This window comes from Glandiceps talaboti, chromosome 3 (assembly GCF_964340395.1).
Source record: "Glandiceps talaboti chromosome 3, keGlaTala1.1, whole genome shotgun sequence".
Lineage (NCBI taxonomy): Eukaryota > Metazoa > Hemichordata > Enteropneusta > Spengelidae > Glandiceps > Glandiceps talaboti.
Window position 1 is genome coordinate 15,880,243 of NC_135551.1, and position 25,455 is coordinate 15,905,697.

Here is a 25,455-nt window from a genome sequence, read left to right on the forward strand (position 1 = left end):
CTAATTACTTTTCTTGTAGTCATTGATCAATGCAACCAATTGTTTTCTGCCAATTCTTTTGAGTAACGTCTCAAGGAAATCCAAATTATTTGCTGCAATCACTGCCTTGTCCTGTAGATATATGAATATATCTACAGGGTCACTCAATCTTTCCAATTCACCCCGTGGAATTTCCTGATCTTTGAGCAATTTCCTCATTTTCTTGACGTCCTTCTTCTCAAGTCTATCACCGATGTCTACGTAGAGAATACGTAAGGGGTGAATATACCCAGTTCCACGTTCTCTGAAAGTACGAAATATGATAACTGTGCAAGTTCATGTAATATGATTCAATCTTCCAAGTAATCTGATTCATACTATTTATAATATTTCATTGTGTTCTTGATACAGGGAAATACTAGCTATATTCTTCGATAAAGACATGATATGATCAGTCTTGGTATATGGCATGGAAGTGTAATGCAGCAGGGATCACAAGAGCATTGCGTTGTATGGATTAGGTAGGCGTGTACAGCCATAACCTATGAGACACCAATATTTTCCTTGTCTGTGTTTATACATACGCGGCGAGCTTACACACGAGAGCAAAATATTACGGTTTTTTTCAAAAATTACATGCACTAAATGAACTGCTTTGACTGTTTTGTAGTAATCCGACACATTGAGGTGGCAGAGATTATTTGAGTGTCAATCGTGAGAGTTCAGTTCCTCTCAATACTGGGATGTATAATGTGAACGATCCACATCTCTCCATGGTCGTATAGTTATTCATTGCTAGGTTATAAAGGGTTTACTACCGTTTCCTACCTACCATTTAAAGGATGGGATTGAGTGTCTGTAAAGCAGTACTTTACAGTTGTGTACACATTTTTAAGTCCGTTGTAAAATCATAAATCCAATGGGAAATTGTGGATGGTTTGTTAATTTTACTTACCTACGGCTATCGTGTCTCGTCGCATCTATAGCTTCAAGATAATAATAAAAAAAGGAAGGTTAGGACATTTGCTTAAATGCTGAATGTGTGAACTTGTCATTCATTCCTCTAAGCGTCTGAGCTTGAACTGGAAATTATTTCAATTAATAAATAGTATCCTTAAAATACCTGACATGATATAAATGATTTAAAGTTCGCTTTCTTACGGATACTTTCCCCATAGAATACTAAACAAAAATGTAAATATAAATTATTAATTATGGTAATATGTAGGAGTGTGTGCAAATACAAACACCATACAATTATTTCGCGTTCTTAGTTTATAGTTGTTTCCTTTGTTTGTTTGTCTGTGTTTGTCTGTCTGTCTGTCTGTCTGTCTGTCTGTTTGTTTGTTTGTTTGTTTGTTTGTTCACATTTCAACTTTGTGTGTTTATGATAGAGATTTCTCTACAAGGCAAACATGAATTTTTCGAAATAAAGAGCGCAAATACGGATATCTCATATTTGTTATCCTTTCAATAACACTTACTTGCAATTGTAGAATACCATATCCTCAAATCTTCTACCTTGAAAGGAATACGACTTCTGCTACAAATGACCTGCCCTTTCCTGAGAAGACCACCAACACTTGTATCGATGGCAACACATTTATCATCAACGTCGTCGACACGTGGTATCAATTTACCTGGTTCATGATGCTTACAAGGACACTTCAAACTGGCACGATAAGATAAACCAGGACAATAGGTTTTAATCAATGCTGACAATTCTGCCTCTACTGTTTCCCTGATGTTTGTCACCATCTCAGGGTTTAGCTCTGTGATATGTCTTCCTCCCAGTGACAGTACTCTCATCTCAATATCAGAACCAGTTTTACACAGAGTGACCTGGACAATTCCATCGTTATTTCTTGGTATACGAGAACGGTGTTTCACTAACACTGGATTCTGGAGCCATTTTCTGGAGCATCTCACGACCAATTTGTAATACAGTCCCTCGGGCAGGAAATTACCAGGGAAGTGGAAGTAAATAGGGCAACAGGCTATACTATCTGTAGGACAAATGATGTCGTCTTTCTCGTCGTTACCTTTTGTGAGAAGGGATGGTAGATAATAGACATTCGACTGAGGACTAGCATATGTTGCTGGGCAAGGTACATAACACAGGATGTCAAACTTTTCCATTATCTTCAGGAGAATTTCCTTGTCATGTATACGACCTTTCTCTTCGAGTATATGATCCATTAGACTCTCATGTATACACCCTTCACTAGACACTTCATCAACCATGTTGTGAAGTTTGGTTGGTAAACGTAAGCTTGGTAGCTTTTGGGTAATAACCAGCTTGAATAGGTTGACTAACCATCCGACATCTAGGATAACCGTATCCTTAAGCTCTGGCTCAGCAACATAATGTACGATCTCGCCCACACTGTGGTAAAATTCCAAAGCCTTATCTACATCTTCTCGTTTCATATTTATTCTCTCTCCTATTTCGTAAACCTCGTGTAGCTTTAACACCTGTTGTTTTAGCTTTCTGAATGTGAGTTCAAGGTGAATCCACTTTACAGGTACTTCGCCAAGGAAGAAATATTCCTCTGCCAGCCACTTGATCTGTTGACGGAGTTCTTCGATCTTCGGATCGGACGGTGTGTCTCCCTTTCTCGATTTGTTGTCAATGGCAATCATGTCAACAAGATGCACACTGGCAGCTACACAATGTTTACGTATGTAGTCTTTGATGTCTTGTAGTCGTTCCTCTGCCAATTGTTCTCTATTACGACCCTGAAAAAATGATATACCGAAATATATGTACAGTGTACACAAATTAGGCATCTAGGGTCCATGTATTACAATTCTGTAACCTTTAATCCAAATACTTTAGTCAATTTCACGGCAAAGAAAATAAATCCATTTTATAAACGATTCTGTGATAACTGAACTGAGGTTCAGTAGTGCTATGGGCGGCGTGGTGAAATGTCTGTGAGTATGAATATATATATGTGTGTGTATAAGTGTGTGTGTGTGTGTGTGTGTGTGTGTGTGTGTGTGTGTGTGTTTCTGTGTTGGCTGGCGAGGTACGGTGGGTGAACCATTTAAAGTCAAAAACCGCCAGACCAATTGTATTGGTATTTGGTAAGGACTTTACTTATGGAGTGTAGATGAATATTTTTTTTAAATGAAATTAATGAGCGCAGTCGAATGCACGTTTTACCCAAGAGAGTGATATTTCAAATCGTTTAAAAAGCAATAATTTATTTTGCACGTCATCAACAATATAATAGACATTTGTGTTTAGTCAATGCAATGTGCGTCTGTCCCTGATTGTAGTTTTATATTTTATACGGATCAAAACATCTTTAAAACCTTAGGTCACGAACTATATAGCAAACCGACCTTATCAAGTAGATCTTTCTTTGTTCCAACTATGATAACTGGTGGCGCTGTAACGGAATACCTTGCTGCCTGTGCTCCACTTGAAGGGGAATCATCGGGTCTTGCATGGGCATGAATGGAATTCATCCAGAAGGAGAGGAAATCTGAAAATGTATGGAAACTATGTTCTAGGCACAACTGTTTTAGCTGTCTGAGTAATCATTTTCATTTATCCATTAATCAGTTTACCTGTTTCCGCCTGTCAGAATACACCGATAACACACACACAGACACACATATACATACATATACATACATACATACATACATATACACAGACACACAAACAAACAGACACATACACACACGCACGCGCACACACACACACATACATACATACATACATACATACATACATACATACATACATACATACATACATACATACATATTGCATTACTAGTATTAGGAAAGCAACTCAACCACGCAAATCTATCGCTATCATCAATGTCCATATTTGATATTACCATGTGATTTACGAGTATATGATTTTGATAACCAACCTTTGACACTCCATTCATCTCTCCATGGTCCTTCAGCTTTGCTTGATAAGATTTCATCCAGTGTTTTTGTGAGATCCGTTACAAGTATGTAGATGACTCGACTTGTCAGGAATACCTATGGAATGGAGTAAAAAGTCGAGTTGTGTTATGAATAACAATGCTTTTCCTATTAATATAATTGATAAATGTTTGTTATTGATTAATATAAAACTACATGGAAGACGATAGGATAGTATTTTTAGTATTTTAAAATTGAATTGTGAAATAACATTAGTTTAGTATATATACGTCACCAGTCGTCCTCTAGAATTCATGAAATAGAATACTGTAAATCTCCGTCGATTTCTTGCATTTGTTGATGGCTACTTCTGGTTTAAGATCAGTATCCAGTCAAATACGTAGATCATTAATACATTCTAATATGTACAAGTACACACATAGAAGCAAAATAATATATTCGACCATAGCCTTATTAAATGTCAAGTAATACTAAAATGCCCAACTATTACATGTTACCACTTTGACGTGAAACAGACGTGCATGAGCCCATCGACATCATTGCCGTGATGTTGTTATGAATCATGTATGAATACAAAGAGTTTGTGATCAAACAGCTGTTACGTACTGTAAAAAACTTCCCTTCTTCTATAACAATGTTTTGTTCAATAATTCGTTCGATTTGTTACTTAGTCTTCAACACACCCTTATCAAGATATTGAGATGTCAGCAATCATTGTGATGAAGATATAAATAGAATTATATTATATCATGCTACTATGTGCCATTCTGATTGGATAATAACTGTGGTAAAACCCATTTTACCACGACTGGAAATGGTAAAATGGGCCCCTAAACTAGCATATGAATAGTACATACAAGCTGAATGTGGAAACCAATTAAAGGGGGGGGGGGTTGACTATTAGGAAAATATGGGATTTAAAATAAATTAATAAATAAACAATATGTAATATATCAAACCCAGCTAGCCAGGGGACCATGTAGAACGGCTCGAGTCCATGTTTTGTGTTCATGCAATGTGTGTGTGTGTGTGTGTGTGTGTGTGTGTGTGTGGTGGGGCGACATGAACGTATCCACTCATCAAAATATGCTCGTTCCCAACGATATATTATCGACGATCTTTTTCTGTACGTACGAATTCGCCTTTTCAGGCATACAAATAACCACAGAATCACATTTAGAAGAAATAGACACATATTTTGATATAATATAATAGGAATAACCCCCGCGAAGGCGGGTATACACTCGAATTTGGTACAATTCGCTCCATATAGCACTCGCCATTCGGCTCATGCTATATGTCGCGAATTGTACCAAAATCTCGTGTATACCCGCCTTCGGCGGGGGTTATTGCTTAAATACCTGATGTGTTGTATAGTATAAACTCTGTCCTGCAGAATCCCATAGACTGAAGTATAGGTCAGGTTTATCAGCGTCTTTAACCTCGCGTAGACGTCTCTGTATGCGTTCACTAAACGTTTCTTCATCTTCATCTTCCCAAAACGTGGAACGAGCCTTACCTATCTTCAAGTCATCGATGATTCCTGTTGTTTTACCAAATGTTGTTGTAGGTTTGACATGTGTTTTCTGCGATTCTTGTTTCTTAATTCCAAACAAAAGGGCGTCTTCCATCAACTTTCTCGTTTCATCGATTGAACGTTCTCCTTGGTATTGATCAGTCTTCGATTCTTAGTCAAGATATAAAGTATGAAGATGTTTAAATGTTCGAATAGGGATTACTGTTAAAATGTGCATAATGTTGTGGTTAAAATATTAACACATGTATACATTCTAACTGTTTTCCTCGTAATGTTATAATTCCTTTCATTTTTTATAATATGAAACATCTTTTAACAATGAAAATTAAGTGTTGTACTTTGTTGTCTGATGATGTACTGTACCAGATATGAAGAAAAGAAATATTCTGAATGAATAGAATCGGTAGTTAACAGCACTCTAGGTTAAGAATATGTCACATATGGATATTATTCAATAACTATGATAGTCAATGGCCCGAGAGGGTTACCATACCGTTCACCCTCCCAAAATCTCCGACATCTGTATTTTTGTTCATTGGAGAGTGATGAATAAGAAAGAGAAAACGGCAACCACTTCTGGTCCACGAAATATAAGGTTTAGTCTTGCCGTATATATGAGTGTCATTTAATTTCGCGCCTCTCTCTCTTTAAAATATTGTTTTCATGCTTGATTTACAATATGAATAATTCATCACTAAATAAGTAGATAGCCTTATCACAATTTACATTTCTTCTATCAACTGCTCCAATCAACATATTGATACCCACTGATACCTAAATTATTACAGATTTGAATTTGGCGTATATTTGACAGTTATCAGACATGAAAATATGATGTATTCTAGTTTCCATTCATGTCTTAAACACTATTTTCACTAAAGATTACATTGAAAGAATGGTTTAATGTCAGAGAAGACTCAACAGATTGTTCGCAACATTTGTTAGTTGATTTCAGGTGAGACAATTATTGTAAAACATATCTTGGAAAAGACACCGTCAGAATTGTGTCACAGACATTGGAATATTTCTATCGCCAATGTCTCAATACGATAAAATAATTTCAAAATTGGCCGTCCCTGTATGTGTATACTAGAGCAATTTATACCATAAGTCCTAGATGTACATATACTATATCGTACTTATTTACAATGATGCCAATTACTTTCCATGCCATTCGTTAATCTTTGAAAAACTAAATAAATGACCATATGTGAATAACGTGTTGATATAAGGACAGTGTTGTGATTAGAAATGTTCATCAGCTTGGTAGATCAAATGATTTTACAAAGGTTATAAAGCACAAGCAGTTCAAATATTTTAACATAATGAGCTTTAGATCTGTCGTGGTCGACGATCATCATGAGAATGACAAATTTCATAGCTACAGCTGAGCACTAAGCGGCGGTACGGTATGATCACCCGATTGTAGATATCACTGAACGACCTAACATCTACAATATGCTGATCATACCGCCACCTAGTGGTCAACTGTAACTATGGAATGTGTCATTCCGATGAGGCTCGTCGAGGAAGGTAGTTCGAAAGCTCATTGCCAAAAACCATCAACTGCTTGTGTGTTATAACCTTGGTAAATCAATATTTGTTATATTATGACGCCATAACCGAACAACATTGGATTAAAACAATAGTCTGACCTTGAAATCAAATTAAATAGTGTTATCACTAACATTTCACACTGTAGTGTTATTTATTATTTTCATTTAGTCAATTACCCTGTATTTTTCGCCAAATTGTTCACAAAGTAATTAAGTGAGAGTCACGTCGACATATATTAGCTTGGATTAATTACATCAATTATTTAAGTGATAATTGTTATCTTTTACCCGATATTGAGATTATGGTATAGGAACGAATAAGACTATGAATTCGAAGATCCTGCTCCTGTATTGCTTTCTGTGTTCGGAAACTAGTGAAGCCGTTAGGTACAAGGCAAGACACATGTCCTCACTAAGTTCAAAGTCATCTCTGGCGAACCTTCCGTTCGGTCTCAATTTCACTCTTGTTTTTGGTTGATGTAGCAGATCGTAATAATTTCGACCCCTTCCACGCCGACTTCTTGTCATTCGAGTCGTCATAATAACAGATTATTGAATAGCTAGAAAAAACCTAACACTTTATATCCCAATTTCTTTCAAAAACTGTCACTTGATCACGTGACTAACATGACATCATGAATAATAATGAGCTAATTATAATACTGTAAGCTTGACTTATATTACTCACACACCTTTTATAACCCATTCCGTTATGTCAATTTCATAAACATCAGCTCCATCTGTACTGAAATGTTCACTCTTAAAAACTTCTTTTAAAAGGCTTCTCTTCGTTGATGTCTTTCCAGCACCAAAAGCTCCAACTAGCATAATTCGACCACGATACAACTTTTTCTTCGTGTCTGGAAATTCAGCTGCACGTTGAAGGTCCTTTTTATTGTAGATAAAACATAGCTTGGGATTTTTAGCTTGTAGGATTATGATTTTGCCTATTTGAGGTGTCTCTTTAAATACCTGGTCACACATAATCGATGTACGATTTGATTATAGTTTTTGCATGATTACCGGACAAAGAAAATGTGTTGTCTTTAATAATATGATTGTAATCACGATAAATGGGTCAAAACATGATTAATACGACTACCTACTAGTTGACCATAATTGTATGAATAAATAAGGTGTACATACAAATAAATCAAACCAACCACAGTAATTGATTATTTTAGTATTTGATAGATTCAATCGCTTTGTATTATAATATTTGTTTTTGGAAACTTCATAAAACTAATTAGTCTTTGATAATAATATGTTTTGTAATTCTCTACTGATATACCATCATTATACTCACGTATTTGGTATTTTCCAACTGAAAAATAGAAACACAGACATAGTGAGATATGTTTATTATTTAAGCAAACAGCAAAGTGAGCGATACATACAGAGTATAAACGGAATCATAAAAACTAACAAATATTTTACGCAGTGCTAATTTACTAATTTAGTGACTGAAACAAACCTGAATCTTTTTCGTAGGTTTTTAAAGCTACAGTGAAAATGTTGTGTTCCATATGAAACACTTTTAGAAAATTTAGATTTTCAAAGAGTAATTGACATATATAGATGTCAGCATATTTGTTTAGACTTACCTTCCATAACTCTTCCACCTTAAATTGGCAAATCAATCATACAGATAAACAAACCAACAAGTAGATTGAGAGAAGCAGCGAGAGACGTACACAGAGAGATATGGGGAAGAGACAGTGAGAGAGACACAGAATTAGTTAGTGGTAGACACAAACTGTAATTACTAACTGATGTGTTAATTATATGTTAATTATATAAATTTTCTGCTGTACTCTAAGAATGAGGATATGACCCATCTGTTGGTATTTATAGAAAAGTATACAATTGGATGTATTTCATGTAATATAAATATTTACATAAGAATTGATTTAAAACTACAAACATATCCATCATATTATTGCATCACTAATGTATCATATAGAGAAAGATAAGAAGCAACAATTCACACGTGCTATTAGTTTTAAACAAGTAAGACTTAAACTTTTCAAATTGGTTATATCACCCGTTTGTGATGAATATAATTATTGGTTTGCAAACCCCAAAACTATTTAAAAAGCCATGTATTATAATAATTGTATGATCCGCATTGCTTTAATCACTGATTCCTAAATTGGCCATTATTAGGCAGGGAGACCTGGAATCTATTTAGATCCTTAGGTTGAAAGGCATAAGCTTTAAAAATGAGTTGTCTTCTCATCACCTCGGGCAAGAAGTACACATCAGGATAAATTCACGTTATCTACCAGTTGATAAGTTAGATCAGCTGGTTAGAGCACTCTGACTAGTGTTTAGGCGACGTGGGTTCAATTCTACACATGTCACTTTTCTTTTCTCATTTATAACAAATTATAATTATGTTTACTTTAAAAAATCTGAAAATGGTCAACGTAAAAATATAGTAGAAATGCGTTAGGGAATATGAAGACGATATTTTAATTTTATTCTTTTCGGAAAGATAAACAAAAACGTAGTAAGCGTGAGAAAAGTCAAATAAGATATTAAAACGTATTGGAACTCTTCATGTGAAAGTATTAAAATTACTATGTACACGTCCTCTGTATTTCTCGTTTCACTAATGTACCATATAAGCATGACACGGAATTTACAACCTGATAACGGTGTAAAACCAGAACGGCGTAATTAAAATATGATCATTTCATTTTCTACAAAACTCAAATCTCAGTTTTTATAAAATGTAAATATCAACTCTTAGTATACAAAGTAAAATATAATAATTTTGATATAGATCGTAAAAGGGATATTTTTGGCATAAAATAGTATATTCGAATAATCTAGTAGAATGATATTAAGTAATATGTGAACCCGTCATCGTATTTAGTATATCATTTTCTACAAAACCCAAATCTCAAATTTTCAATATCAATATCATCTCTTAGTATACAATGTAACATATGATAATGTTTATATAGATCGTAAAATGGATATTTTTTGGATATAGTTTATGAAATAATCTAGTAGAATGATATTAAGTCATCGTATTTAGTGTATCATCATTAATTTGATACATTAACATGGACAAGAATTGAAATCCCCACATGATATTATATTATTGTGATAAATAGATTCACTTGACTGAAATGTCTTCATCATTCGCGAAACGTTAATCTCAACTTTAATATATTTGATGACTATAAGCTGTACTGAAAACAAATATACACTTTATTTACTTACTATAAGACAAGAAATACTGAAACATAACTGTAAATCATATGTAGTGTACTGTACACTGTGACAATTTTAAGTCTAAGAATATGACATATTGATAATGCATAAATAGTAAACACCATGATAATTGTATGCAAACTTACCCCCTTGATATAGGGAATAAGTGGTATACCATCCGTCACAAGGGGGGGAGAGGAGAGAGAGAGAGAGAGAGAGAGAGAGAGAGAGAGAGAGAGAGAGAGAGAGAGAGAGAGAGAGAGAGAGAGAGAATTATTAGTTAAACAGGTGGTAAAATGATCGTTATAAACGGTAAATAAACAACAACGTAAACACGATAATTACACATTATTATAAAATGCTAATTGACTAATTAACTTACGGGTTTAACTGTATTTGACTTGTATTCTTTTCGGATAGATAAACAAAAACGTAGTAAGCGACTGTAAATATGACTGATTTATTAGTATGTGTAGAAAAGTATATTGCCATATATTGGTATACTTAGAACATTACATTGTATGTAATAGAATACATTATACACAACATGTAATAGAGGAAGTTTCAAATAAGAAATTTTATTGAAACTCTTCATGTGAAATGATTAAAAGTATGTATAGAAATATAATGCCACTTATTGGTATAGATTGAGCATTATAATTGGAATGGAATGAAAAAGGGCCCTCTCGATCAGCAAAATATTATTGGAACTCTTCATGTGAAACTATTCAAATTACTATGTACGCATTCTCTGTATTTATCGTATCACTAATGTACTATATAGGCATAAATTAGAATTTAGAACCTGAGAACGATGTAAAACCAGAACTGTGTTATTAAAGTATGTTCATTTAATTTGCTACAAAACCCAAATCTCAAATTTTATAAAATATCAACATCAACTCTTAGTATACAAAATAAAATATAAAAAAACATGATATACAACGTAAAGGGATATTGTTGGAATAAAATGGTATATGAAATAATCTAGTAGCATGATATTAAGTAATATGTCAACCCGTAATCGTATTTAGTATATCATCAATAATCTGATACATTAAGAGAGAATTGAAAACAAGAATTGAAATTCCCAAATATTTTTCTGATAAAAAATTAACTTGATTGAAATGTCTTCACCATCTGCGAAAAGTTAATCTCAACATCTTTTTTTTTCTTTTAAAACATAATAAATTAGGGACTTTAATATATTAATTTTGGTGACTATATGCTCTACTGAAAACAAATGTACACTTTATTTACTTACAAAGACAAGAAATATTAAAAAAATATATCAATCATATGTAATGTACTGTACACTATGACAATTACGATTGCCGACCTCCATGTCACTGTCTTCTGATGTAGGCAATACGAAATCACCAGTCGAGGAAAGTGTCACTTGTCTGTTTCTTGCTGTAGCAGATTTTTGAGGCCCTGGGCTTAGTTCAATTTCTACATCAAGTATGAGAAGACTCGACCACTAATCGAAGAGACACTTTAAGGAAATGCAGCAGGTGGATGGACGCTATTGTCTTTATGTCGATACGCCGATGTCTTCCATGGTAGCCAGAGGGAGTAGTAAACGTCCAAATACTTGCTCTCCACACTCCTATTTCAACACCCATTTCGCTTTCACCATTTTCTCCATACAATATACAGCAAGTTGAAACCAAGAAATGTTTGTTTTGTTGTAACGTAAACAACGGCGAACGTTCGATGTATTCTAGACAGAGTGAGCATTCAGACAACTTCTAACTTTATACGATAAACAGCGCCTCCAGCTGCTCTTTATCTTCATAAAAGACAACGATCGAAATCTCTCATATCCCCTAATTACACAATTTCCCCGTGTGCTGTGCTGTGCTGTGTGTGAGTGGTGTGGTTAAAAGGTCTACCCATCGTTATCACCCACATAGAACATAACCCAAACATCTAACATTCAAAATAAATAAATACAGAACTCAGATAAAGAGAAAGATTGTAACATTGGTGAGCAACGGTAAGGTTCAGATCGGATAAGGGGCGTACGACCGCAACAAAACGAAAACGAAAACGAATCTCATGAAAAAATGTCAGACACAGTCATATCATTTAAGCCGAAAACAGAATCAAACAAGTGACTACGGATAGTAAATCAGATCATCGAGAAGCGACGACCGAGAGCGGGCACCGCTCCGCCGATCTTTTCGAGAAAACCAGTTCAATTCAACGTCCCTTAAAAACCTTGAGGTGGCGTAAACCAGATATTCCGGCGAATTCAAAACATTATCTGTACATACCAAAAAAGTGTTATTATAAATTGAAACATTGAATACGTATACATGTTTGCGAATACCAAACGTGCGTTCGAGTCTACGCCCGGTGCTAGCGAAATATCACGTTGCAGAGTTACCATTGTCACGATTGAAAGCTACATTGTGTTAATTGATTGATTGATTGATTGATTGATTGATTGATTGATTGATTGATTGACAGTCTTTCTGGGACTTATTACATTATCTTATCAAGTCAGATCAAGCTATGTTGGTGAAGTTGCCTACGTCGGGTGAGAATATCAGATAAGGGAATATTGTAACAAATGAATGCATCATCCAATCACGGACCAAATTACAACCACTTGATCCATCTCATCCATGTGGCATGTATCAACAATTTGTACCAATCGAAACTGTCAAATTGAAACGCGCCGTGATGGAGTGGGATTTCTTAAATAATATTTCGAGCAATGGGAGGAATTATGACATTGTTTGTACAAATTAAATATTTTCAATGATATTTTACCACATGCATGTGATACTGCATATTTTGTGGCATTATTAAACGTGCATGTCACAAAATTGCAATTTGGCTACCACTTTCCCTAGTTGACGAATTGAAAAGAAGTATAGCGTGTACAATGTCGTGTCATTTTGCTTCAAATTGCAACATTGTATATTGAGGCGGACTATCAAAGGAAATAAAGGTGTCCCAGGGCTGCATATTTATAAACTATCATGCGTGACTTTTTCGTCGACTTTTTTGCTATAAAACGTATATATTTACTGTACTGATAGAGACAGTCGTGTCAGTTGCACCGACAATAATATTCCATAACTACGAATCAGAGACACGTTGTGTGACTATCTCACAGGAGAAAGAAACTACGACTACGTGTGTGTCCAAGATGACGCAAAAAGTACTAGTCCATGACAGACCCTGATTGTTAGCCAATTGGTACCAAAATAAGGTACCAAATTTCAATGAAACATTACTTTCTTAAACCATTTTTCTGTAGATTTCAAAAATGATTGGTGGACATCCTTATTTGGTAGCTTTATGTAGTAATCTTCACCCAAAGTTACATAAGACCATAATAAGAAAATCAATAATCAGCTGGTGTTTTATGGATGACAATTCACATTTGAAACAGTTTATGTAATGTAACATTCATAAAACATTGAAATGATTGAATTAAATTGAATTATATGACTGAGATAACATTGTTTGGCGTCTTTAAATCTTTTAATTTGCATATTAATTACCTCATTTACATACGTTTCTCCATTTAACAATTTCCATTTAACACATGGTAATTGGAATAAACATAAATGTAGGCATTTATTCATTACACAATGCTTGAAAACAATATATTTAGAAATAAATGATATCTTAATTATCTCCTTATAAATGATTGTGCCAGCTATTAAATTTTATAAAGGTTTATTAAGAGAAATGTTTGAGGATGACATGACCAGTTTTGACACAAAAACTAGCTAGTTTCTTACTTGTCTGTGCTGTAGTTTACTTCGTAAAACACTTTCGACCCTACTTGTATGGCAAACACTTCGCACTGTGAACGGACCACAGTTCATTGAGATGGTTGCTAAATTTCAAAGAACCCTATTGTCAACGTGACTTGCCCGATAGATGGAAGTGTCGGGTGAATATGATTTCACTATAATACATCGCCCCGGTAAGAGACATGGGAAGGCAGATGGTTTGCCTGGGGCCCCTGTAAACATTGTGATCGTAACCATGGACACCCAGACGGTAACTCTTCGCTTACATCCGATGGACTACAATGTAGCTATGTATATATGCTGTTGATGCAGCGACTCAAACAAAAGAAAACTCCGACTCCTAATCAAATCTTCGATGTCGAATAAACATGAGACACATGATCCCCTCAAAGCGAAAGAGGTGGGGGAGGGGGCATGGAAACATTGGGGGAAGGGCATGAACATTTTGATGGTCAGGTTTCGTTTTTGTTGTTGTTTTTTGGCTCGGCGCCTGTGGAGCTGTCTTGAATTTTTTTGTTCAAGTTTTTGAAGGCGGGCGTCCTCTAGAGGTTTAATGTTCATGTTTCGTTCAGAAAAAAAAAACATATGGCAATACATGAATCCCTGGTAATATCATTTTTGTATGAATATAATTTTGTTCAAGGAATTTTGCTATCTTAACAATATGGTGCTTACATTGTCAAATAATAGGAATTTTTGTGGTTTATTTCAAGATTAACAATCTAAAATGAAAATGTTTTTGGTATATTTAAAAAGAAAAGAAAAGAATGCATGCATACGTGTATGTATGTATGTATGTATGTATGTATGTATGTATGTATGCATGCATACATGCTGGGTTTGTACAAGTGTGTACCTATGGATTCATGTGCATCAATGGATGAATGAATGCTTGCATGTTTCATACACACCAATGACTAAATCTGCAATGATGTGTACACAAACTGTTGATGAATTACAAATGTATACAAAACATACTTGATTTTTTTAATAACATGGTTGTACTATATGTAATGACAATTTGTAGGGTTCATTTACTGAATTACTAACAGATTGACACAGTGACAACTTTGTGGTATTAGTGAAGGATTTATTTTCATAGCATTGTATCAATGTGCAAAATTTACCAATATTTCCAGGGGACATATGACATTACAATGACAGCAGGGAATACTGACACACTGTATCGTCAAGAATAATGGACTATTTACATAAATGTCTGTATTCTCAACACCATGACAGTGAAGATTGTTCTGTAATGACACCATATACATTTCTCTGAAGAATGAGATTCAAAGTGTATGACTACATTATATCAATTAAATACTGTATACTATGTATTCCTTCAAACCTGTTGCCTTATTTCAAACGAAGTTCAAACCATACATAGTCATTTATAAAATGTTTTCAAATAATGAATATGCTCATCACAAATCAATATGGTATACTTTTCCTGAGTTAGTAAATGTATTAATATTGAAATTTACAATACAAAGTGAATGACTGCTAATTTCAAGTTACTTACTGTGTTTGAGTCATTGTTATTCCTTCATATATTACACTGTACTGATTGATTTATCATGAGATATTAGGCAACAAAAAATTGTGTTTTACCAAAAATCATGGCCTCAGCGAATAGGGTAGGTAGGTCAGGAATTTATTTATTTTGTTTTATCTTTTAATTTTAATCTGGAATGCACCAACTGATTTCAACCAAACCTGGTATAAAGGTAATATACTATGTGATACATATGTATGTCACTCTGCTTTACAACCGAATCAAATATGGCCAAATGGTGACCATATTTGTTGTTATATTTCACAATATGCATGATACCTTTGGAGTATAATATGTAGTGATTCCATTTAAATACCTACACCCAAATTATCAAATATGAGCTTCTTTTAATACCTGAACTTTGACCTTGAAATTCTTCTTCAAGATCAAATAGCCAAATTTGGGTTATCTTCATAGCTTTTTGAATCAAACATTTCAAGTGAGGATATTTTAAATCATGTAATGGTTTTTACTATTTGTACAGGCATGTCACTTATTTTCGCAAACTTGACCTGAATGGCAAAATGTCTGCCATGTCTGTGATAAACAACCACATTTTGCCTGTTATCTCCAAAAGTGTGATACATATGAACATCATCCAAGTGTCTGCCCTCACATTATCAATGAGCTTTCTAAAGAGACATAGACCTTTGACGTCGACACACATTTTCAAGGTGAAATAACCAAAATATTTCTTTCTATGTTAACTCAAGAAGTTGAATCCACTTAAATGGCTACACCCAAGAGGTCAGCTTTATATCTTTACCTTTTACTTTAACATTCAAATTTGGACAACAACTTTGCCATAAAACACACTATTAAGAACTGTCTTTGTTTCAGAAGGCTTGTTATATTTTGCCTTACTAGTTTCAGAAATGTTCAAATACAAGTTAATGATTCTTTTGTTTCTAGTGTTCCTAGGTTTGCCTTGGAAATTCTCGTACAATAGTGAGGTTAAACCTTCTATTCTATCTCTCCTAATATAAAGGCTAAATATAAAGGCTTATTGTAAATGGCAATATCTTAGTTCTGTTCAGCTATCTTACTTGTCATACTAAGTGTTACTACCTTATTTTGTTCCCTACAAAGAACTTTTAATGTACTAACTTTTTTGGACAAATTTCTGATAACTACACATAGATTTTAGTGTGGATGAGTGATTTAACACATCAGTCATTGTAACCTCTGCTATGACTAATAGCCTCTGTAATCAATGCAATAACATTTTCAAGAGCCTTGTGAACTTTGTAATAAGATTTGAGGGAATGACTATACAGATTAGGTTGTGAATAAAATAGTGCAAATGGCGTTTTAGCATAAATCTACAGTTGTTAAAATTCTTTATCCATACTAGTTATACATGTTCATATGTTGAATGATTATCTGGATGCCTATCCAGCCCTGTTGTTATCTTTGCAATATATGCGAGATCATTTGGCTGTTGCTTTGGGCATGGCCATGTTGCTAGACATATTTGCATACTTGTGAATGTTCATTCATGTGCCTATAAATACCTGATGTTATCTTCGTGATATACATCATCATATGGTTGTTGCTATGGGCGTGGTCTTGTTGCTAGGTAAATCTGCATACATTTTTGAATGTTTATTTGTCTATTAATCCTGTTATATTTGCAATATATGTGATCATTTGGCTGTTGCTATGGACGTGGACTTGTTGCTATGCACATTTGCTTACACTTTTTTTGAATGTTTATTCAGTTGTCTATTCCTGTTGCTACATGTAGCTTTCGAACATTTATGATCATTTGGCTGTTGCTATGGCTGGGCGTGGTCTTGTTGCTAGGCACATTTTCATACACTTTTGGAATGTTTATTTAGTTGTCAGTTGTCTGATATCTTTGCAATATACATGATCATTTGGCTGTTGCTATGGGTGTGGTCTTATGCTAGGTACATTTACATACATGTTTGGAATGCTTATTTAGTTGTCTATTAATTCCAGGTTTTGGTTGATCTGACTTGAAGAAGTCTGGCATATACTGCCTTTGTTGTTCCTGTAATTCTTGCTGGAGTTGACGATCAGCTGACATCATTTGTCTCATTTCATCAACGGACTGAACGGGAGTATTACTGTTATGGGAGCGATCAGTTTTTTATGGCCCGGGGTGGGTGGGTGGTCATCATTTTTACAAAGTGAATAGGGGGGTCACCTTATTTTCAACAACTGAATGAAATCATGAACCACCCTGCTGTACTTAAATTTCCATACAACAAATGTATGTGCATACAATAAACCATAAACAATGGCTATAAATATACGTTCAAATATAACAAACTCTTCAGCGCAGGCAAGCTTAGGGTACCATTTTGGTGGACAAAGTTAACAAAAAATAAATTTCCCAGTTGGTATTATTTTCCACCCTAGTAGGAAAGTAGGACACCTAATGTATATATGAAAAGATAACCTTTGGCAAAATATTTCAGATTTGGCCATGCTACGATATAGTATGCAAATTGCCTACATAGGATGTGATATAATCAGAAATGGATAAAAAACCTTACTGTTGGAGGCAAATTCAATTTGTTTTCATTATTAATCAAGTATCCTACTTAAATAAGAATGGTACAATAACTTTAAATAGTAGTCAATAGATGTTTCTTGATTAATATCCTGTTCTGGTTGGTGACAGACATTGCTACATTTACTGCATAACAAACTACTGGAAATGTGTTGAACACTTTCTGATATAACCAGATCACTGTATAGAAACATGTCTGTTTTTTTAAATATGTGATAACACACATAATACTAATTTTGAGGTACATAAAAAGCTAACTGTTTGAAAATGATTCTGCAAGTAAAACATCTCGTTAATTTTGGAACAATGCCTACATAGGATGTGAAAAAATTGAACACCTCTCAAAAGGGAGAAAACTTTAATTTCTTTCAAAGTTTTATTTTTCCATCTCAGGAAATCTAATTGCCTGGAGGTAGTTGACACAAAAAGGAGTCCAGAAGGAAGGAACTCACAGGAATTAAGTGATTACCATGTGCATTATTTCTGAGAAAAGTTACTTGTCAATGAGGAATATTAACCTTGGAAACAACATTAACCATGTATTCAATGCATTCAGATGATATATTAAAACTTCAAAACAGGGGTCACAATCTGAAAAAGCAAAATGATTTTAAAACAATTTTACCAGTAATTCTATGGAAAAAATATCTGAATACAGTCTAAAATTAAATGGATGGTATATTATTTGTTGTATTTTATCAGTTTTGCATATTTTGTAGGATCTTTTGTGAAAATGTTGAGAAAGTAAGTGTTTCTGGTGTATAGAGATACAAGTCTTCTGAAAATTGCAAAGGTGCATGAACCCTGCTAGTTGAATACACTGCATTAATTTTGACAAGATTTTTGCTACATTGGCCTTGACCAAGTTTCACTCAGAAAAGGGCTTCTACAAAACTGTTAGGTAATTACTGATGAATATATAATAAGTTTCTTCTATTAGCCTTAATGCAAATATATTGAAAAACATAAAACATAAAACAGGGTTTTGAAAAATGATCTGAATTGGGTACTTATACAAGTCATAATCCCCCCAAAAAAGTTCTAATTCATGTTAAACATAAAAAATACCGCCAATGGCGTTGTAGCACAACTGTAGTTTTTAAAAATGTTTATCCATATGCTAGTCTATGCTAACAATAGGTGTTTATTTGCTGAATAACTATCCAGTTGCCTATCCAACCATGTTGCTATCTTTACAATAAATGCCATCATTTGGCTGTTGCTATGGGCGTGGTCATGTTGTTAGATATATTTGCATACATTTGTGTATGTTTTTGTTCACTTGTGTATGAATTCCTGATATGGTCTTTGCAATATGCGTGATCATTTGGCTGTTGCTATGGGCGTGGTCTTGTTGCTAGGAAAATTGACATACATTTTTTAAATGTTTATTCAATTGTCTATTAAACCCTGTTGTTATCTTTGTGAAATACACCACCGTTTGGCTGTTGCTATGGGCGTGGTCATGGTTACTAGGGTATTTGCATACATTTTTTGAATGTTTATTCATCTGTCTTTCTATTCCTGTTGTTATCTTTGCAATATACGTGATTATTTGGCTGTTATGGGCGTGGTCTTGTTGCTATGCAAATTTACATACATTTTTTGGATGTTTATTCAATTATCTATTAAACCCTGTTGTTATCTTTGTGAAATACACCACCGTTTGGCTGTTGCTATGGGCGTGGTCATGGTTGCTAGGGTATTTGCATACATTTTTGAATGTTTACTCACTTGCTTACCAGATGATGTTGTTATTTGACCAAAATATACTGCCATTTGGTTGTTGCTAAAGGGCGTGGTCATGGTCGCTAGGGCCAATTTTGTCAAAATGTTTTTAAGAAAATCTGCAGAATAACAGTTTCAGAAACATCTCGCCAAGTTTCAGACTCATTGACCAAGTACTTTTTGAGATATAAGTTTTTGACCAAAAATGAACATTTTTACACCTAATTTGCATATCACTCATGGAATCATGGTATGCTTAATATTTCTTCGTCCATACATCCCTAGATACATTCCCATTAAATTTCAGCCCAATCTGCTCAGTAGTTTTAGAATTACAGATTTTTAACCAAAAAGACACATTTTTAGCCCTAATTTGCATATCACTGATGGAATCATCCCGTCATGAACAAATCATACTTTACACCCCCTTAAGAATGTTCCCACCAAACCAGCCCAATCTGCCCAGTAGTTTCTGAGTTTAAGTTTTTTGACCAAAAATCACATTTTTTGACCCAAATCACACACCTGTGATGCGATCATTTTGATTTGAACAATTTCCCAACTAGACACCCAAAGTAATGGACCCACCAAATATCGTGGCAATCGGTTCAGTGGTTTTTGACTTTAAGTTGTTTACACACACACACACAGACAGACAGACAGACGCCGGGCGATCCCTATAGCACTACTGAACAAGTTCAGTTGTGCTAAAAACTGTTAATTTTAGTGCACAAGAATTCAATTCAAGTTTTCAGTTGGTTAGAGATAGTTTACAATATATTGTAACATTTCTGTACAGTTTTTTCCTCTTTTCACTGACAAGCAAGTTTAGGCTACTAACTGTTTTTTCTTTGTACTATGAAAGGTCCACATCCAAGCTGACTGCTGACAGCAAACTGCTTGCATGTCAGAAATATACCACATACATAGAAGGTGACAGTGTTATGGAAATCCTGGTGGGATTTTTGTTTTCCAGTGAAATTCTGTAACAAAGTCACTGTAACCAAGCAACATATGCTACAAATTTTTTATGCCAGGCCTAATTCAGACACATTGTAGCGACATTTTTTTCAGGTGTTTATAGCAGTACTGTGACCCAGTAAAAAGTGACATCATAATTGGCCCCATTTTGGTAACACAGCAGTTTCCATATTCTACTGTCTCTACCTATGACCAGATATACCATACACCTGTTTTGATATCATTCTGCAAATCAAGTAAGGTCTACCAGACAAGATATGTAAATTGTAAGTGAGAAAATACCTAGCTAGCACTAATGTTAGTGTGGGAAATGTAAATATCTCATGCATGTTTTAATTTGGCCACTGGTAACCCAAGAAAATGGCAAAAATTGACCCTTTTATTTAAAATTGAGAAAAATCCGGTGACTCAACAGAGCCAAATGTTATCTTGTTGTAAAATATTGGGAATTAGATAAATTACTGTGAAAATAGTAAATAATATCTCTTAAGATTAATTGTCACAGACTGGTAACACATTTTCAAAACATTATGGTACGCTAAGCTTGCTTGCGCTGTCTTTGTCTCTTGATACATCCCAAGCATATGACATGGAGTCATAACATTGCACCTTTTAAGCAATAGTTTTGTTAGAAATATTGCAGGCCATGAGTTACATTGTGTCATCATGTGATATAAAACTTGTAAGTGTAGCTATACACGTAACACATAAGAAATGAAATACCTTGAAATTTACTGGATGGATAAAATCTGTGCCTCCATTGACCTGAGCATGTTGAATTGCACACAAACATAGCCAATAGAGACACACTTTCAAATAATTTAATGAATTTGTATATCTAAATGGTAACTGACCTCCACTGTGCATGTTTTCCCCAAATTTTCTCACTTTCTACTTGATCTTTTTTTTTATTATTTGTGTCAATATGACTTGAAACGCTTTAAACTGTTGAAACCCTAAAATTAGTGACACTTTTATGATATAACTAAGTTGTGTTTTACTTCTGAATGGTGCTCTAAATGGCCTCCAAATGGTGTTCATATTTCAAATAGCTCTTACCGTGGGAGGGAGGGGAACCTCACCCCCCCCCCCCTCCGCGCTTGTATAGTAGGCACGCACACACGCAGCATGCACTTCTCCCCATACTGTTTCCAGTTCTTTCCCTACTCTAAAACTTACTGAAACCCCAGGTTTACAATTATATAAACTCCATTTCTAATATTGTACTTTACAATTAGCTGAATTAATCTATAATGGTAATAGTTCACTCAATCTATCTAAGAGATATCCTACTACGTTTGGGTACTAAACCATGAATATTTGCATGTGCATGAACAGACAATCATACTTCTCATAGGGTTCCTGTCTAAAGAGCTTTATATATGTGAAGCAAAGGATTTGGGACAGCAATTTACCAGATACACTTAAAATTACTGTAAATGTAACAAGTAAAATCAACTATGCAGTGTGCTGTATTGTGCTTTGAGAATCTAGAGTGTCTTTTGCAAGAACAAGAAGAATATTTCTTGACAACAGATGTGTGTGTGTGGGGGGGGGGTCAGTGTGATTTGTATTTGTCAGAGGGGGTTGGGGGTTGGATTGTTTTGTGGATGAATAATGGGGGTCACTTTTTTTAAGTACAACAGGAACAAGAAGTCACAGGCCCAACCTCGGTCATAAAAACTGATCGCTCCTTAACAGTGTTCAAAAAAAACCTTGGTGTGGCCCCTCAACGATGTCACCGCAAAGGGGCCACACCATTGGGCATACCGTCCCTTATTTGGCAATACGGAAATTCTCTGTCACTCTGTGATCCAGCTGTTCTCTAAGGGCTTTGAATTCCCTTCTCATAGAAAATCGTCGGTAGGTTCTACAGAATCTGACTGTGCAGAGGTTGATTGCTGTTTTCTACAAGTATTCCCGCTACTTTTGGCACCTTTTTTTTCCACTTGTCTTTGAAGCCATGACGGTCAACATCAGCTCCAAAAAATTCAGCGTGGTCAATTTGTGTAGGTTTACTAACGTTGTTCTGGTTAGATTTTGCAAAAAAAACAACCGTTGTGGGTTAAAATTTTACATTAAGAAGAGCTCAATTCACCCACTCTTACTGGTACTATGGGCTGAAATTTTGAAAGTGGACTCCCTAGCTTGCATACTTAATTCCTTGGAGGGCACCCTCTTATGAGGAGTGCTCCCCTCAAAGGCACACAATTATTTGATATGGTTGTCAATTACAGATCTGTATGTATTGCTGTCTCTAACTTCCTGACTTGGTCTTGCACTGTAACACCTTTCCTTTGTGGCTCTCCTCTTCCTTTTAAATTCTGTAGTGTTTTTGTAGTTCTTGTTGTCGTTTCTGTAAATTGTTAAGTTTGATGGCATATGGTGTTGTATAAGTTCCGGGACAGAGATCTGTACTTCGATTGATCTAGATATCAGAATGAAAATGTACAAACAGGACATGTTATTGACACTTTTACCTGTGTACCTTTGTTTTCGTTCCCTTAGACCTTTAGTTCTATTATGTAGAATAATCCATGTTTTAACTTCAAATCTAAATATTGTACTTTCAGACATGGCATGCATTTCAATACAAAAATGGCAAAATTGAATTCAAATAAACTACTTGTTGATGATGAAATTCAACATTGCAAATAACAGTAGACCAGCCCACATGTCTCAAAGCATGCTAACATAACAGCAACAACGATAATGCCTCATTCCAGTACAAAATTGATAAGTGCCAGCGTACTACTATACTACCTATATACTTACCATAGTATCTACTAACTAATGTATTATCAATACTATACTATCTAATAACTACTGTACTATCTACTTATTATACTATCTACTAACTACTGTATTATCATTACTATACATATGGTATACCAACCGGTTTTGACCAGTGAACGAAATATATGCACAAGTGATAGCGAGTGCATATATTGAGTTCACTGGTCAAAACCGAGTGGTATACCTTCCCCAGGGAGTGGTGTATCTCTATTATATTATACCATTATACCAGTATATTGAAAATATCGGAACAAATGATAAGAACTAACGTTTTCTAGTTTTATATGCACCCCATGGCTAATTTGCATAACAATACAGCTGCTTTCAAGACATCGACAGCTGATCTGGGCCTCAACCATGACATGAACGTCGTGCAGTGACTGGATTTATTTATCTGCTAGTTGTTTCTAAGGCTTACATTGATCGGCTCATTAAAAGTGTACAGTAATGAATAAATAACCTGTTTGACCCGAGGTATGAACTTGAAGTGGTTTATTGAATACAGCCCGCTTCATGCCCGTCAACATCGCGACTTGGTGGTGTGATGACATGGCGGCAGGTTGATATTTACAATTTGTATTTATTTTATAAATATAATTACTGGAAATTATGTCAGTAGATTTTCGAGTTTGAGGTTTTCCCTCTCGGATTGATGACTGATACTCTAGGACAGGATTCCAGACAGAGTTTTCTTTAGATTAATGGTCAGTTGGCCAGTGTAAGCTTTTACACTTGCTACATTTTTTATGATAGACAGGACAGACAGCTAGCTCACTTGTTTCCGCTCCAGCTGAGACGAGACACGTCGACGATACTACTAGTACTACTACTAGTACGATCGTGTGCATGCCTTGACCTTAGTAGGCGATGATTTGTACAAATACGCGAAAAATTGGCTGTTTTCGAAATTTCTGTCGTAATTTCCCATAAAATATTGTCTCATTGAGAAAAATCCTCCTCTGACAATTAGCAGAGTTCACTATCAGTGTCCTGGCGGCCGACTCCAATGCTCCCATAGACAACAGTGAACATCAACATTTGGACGCTTGCCAACCATGCATTATCGCTCATTTTAGACGTGCTAGTTTGATGTCTAGGCCAATCACATCTCTTGATTTGCACCATCAATATACTGGTATAATATAATATATATTAACAACCGTACTACTTACTATACTATCTAATAACTATTGTATTATCAATACTATACTATCTATTAACAATTGTACTATCTACTTACTGTACTATCTACTAACTACTTTATTGATAATTGTTACTACTTACATAATGATTTGAAACATTTGTGTTAACTCTGTTTATTTCTGTGTAACAGAAGCAGCTACTCTGAAAGCTAAACATTCTGATTCACTGTAATTGTGTGATTTGGGTGCCATGGATGCAATCTTGTTGTTCAAGCTTTCTGGCCTGTGCTGAGGTTTGCTAATTTGGTTGAACTCTGTATATTTGTGGAACATACCCTTTCAGGCTCTGTCCAAATGGCAATGTTTTGTGTTTGTAATTGTGAGGATCTTGCCTGTATCCACACCATTTGGAAGAACAACTACTATGTTCTCTAATGGCATGTGGAATAATACAGTGCTGTACTCAGGGCATAAGTTGCCTGTGATTGGGTTTTAATGAATAGAGTTCATTGCTGACGTTTCGCTTCACATGTTTTTTTTGTCACCAAGTTTCTTTATTTCACTGGTTACTTGTGATCTGACTCTCACTATTGTTGTTGTGTCATCGTCTCCTACAATTATGCCTACTTCAACATTGTTTGCTTTAGCTTCTCTTAGCATGTCAACTATCATACTTGGTTCCATTGCTTTCGATGTTCCTGTCCTATTTTTCCTAGTCAT

General features: G+C 34.9%; 1 protein-coding gene across 1 annotated transcript; it reads right to left on the reverse strand.

Moving 5' to 3' along the window:
* On the reverse strand, nucleotides 1–25,455 carry LOC144433118 (uncharacterized). The gene is made up of 10 exons (XM_078121428.1): nucleotides 25,306–25,455; nucleotides 8,589–8,606; nucleotides 8,291–8,308; nucleotides 7,677–7,956; nucleotides 5,253–5,578; nucleotides 3,873–3,987; nucleotides 3,331–3,473; nucleotides 1,464–2,718; nucleotides 935–965; nucleotides 1–283 (listed from the first exon to the last, which is right to left on the reverse strand). Exons 1-10 carry the CDS (start codon nucleotides 25,453–25,455, stop codon nucleotides 1–3), a joined length of 2,619 nt encoding a protein of 872 aa, XP_077977554.1.

Bases quoted from the DNA above. Each gene is read 5' to 3' on its own strand.
- LOC144433118 (XM_078121428.1), bottom strand. From the start codon at position 25,455: ATGACTAGGAAAAATAGGACAGGAACATCGAAAGCAATGGAACCAAGT. The intron at 3,474-3,872 runs GTTGGTTATCAA...ATACATTTTCAG, and splicing joins AGATGAATGGAGTGTCAAAG to ATTTCCTCTCCTTCTGGATG. The intron at 966-1,463 runs GTAAGTGTTATT...ATTATCTTGAAG, and splicing joins ATGGTATTCTACAATTGCAA to CTATAGATGCGACGAGACAC.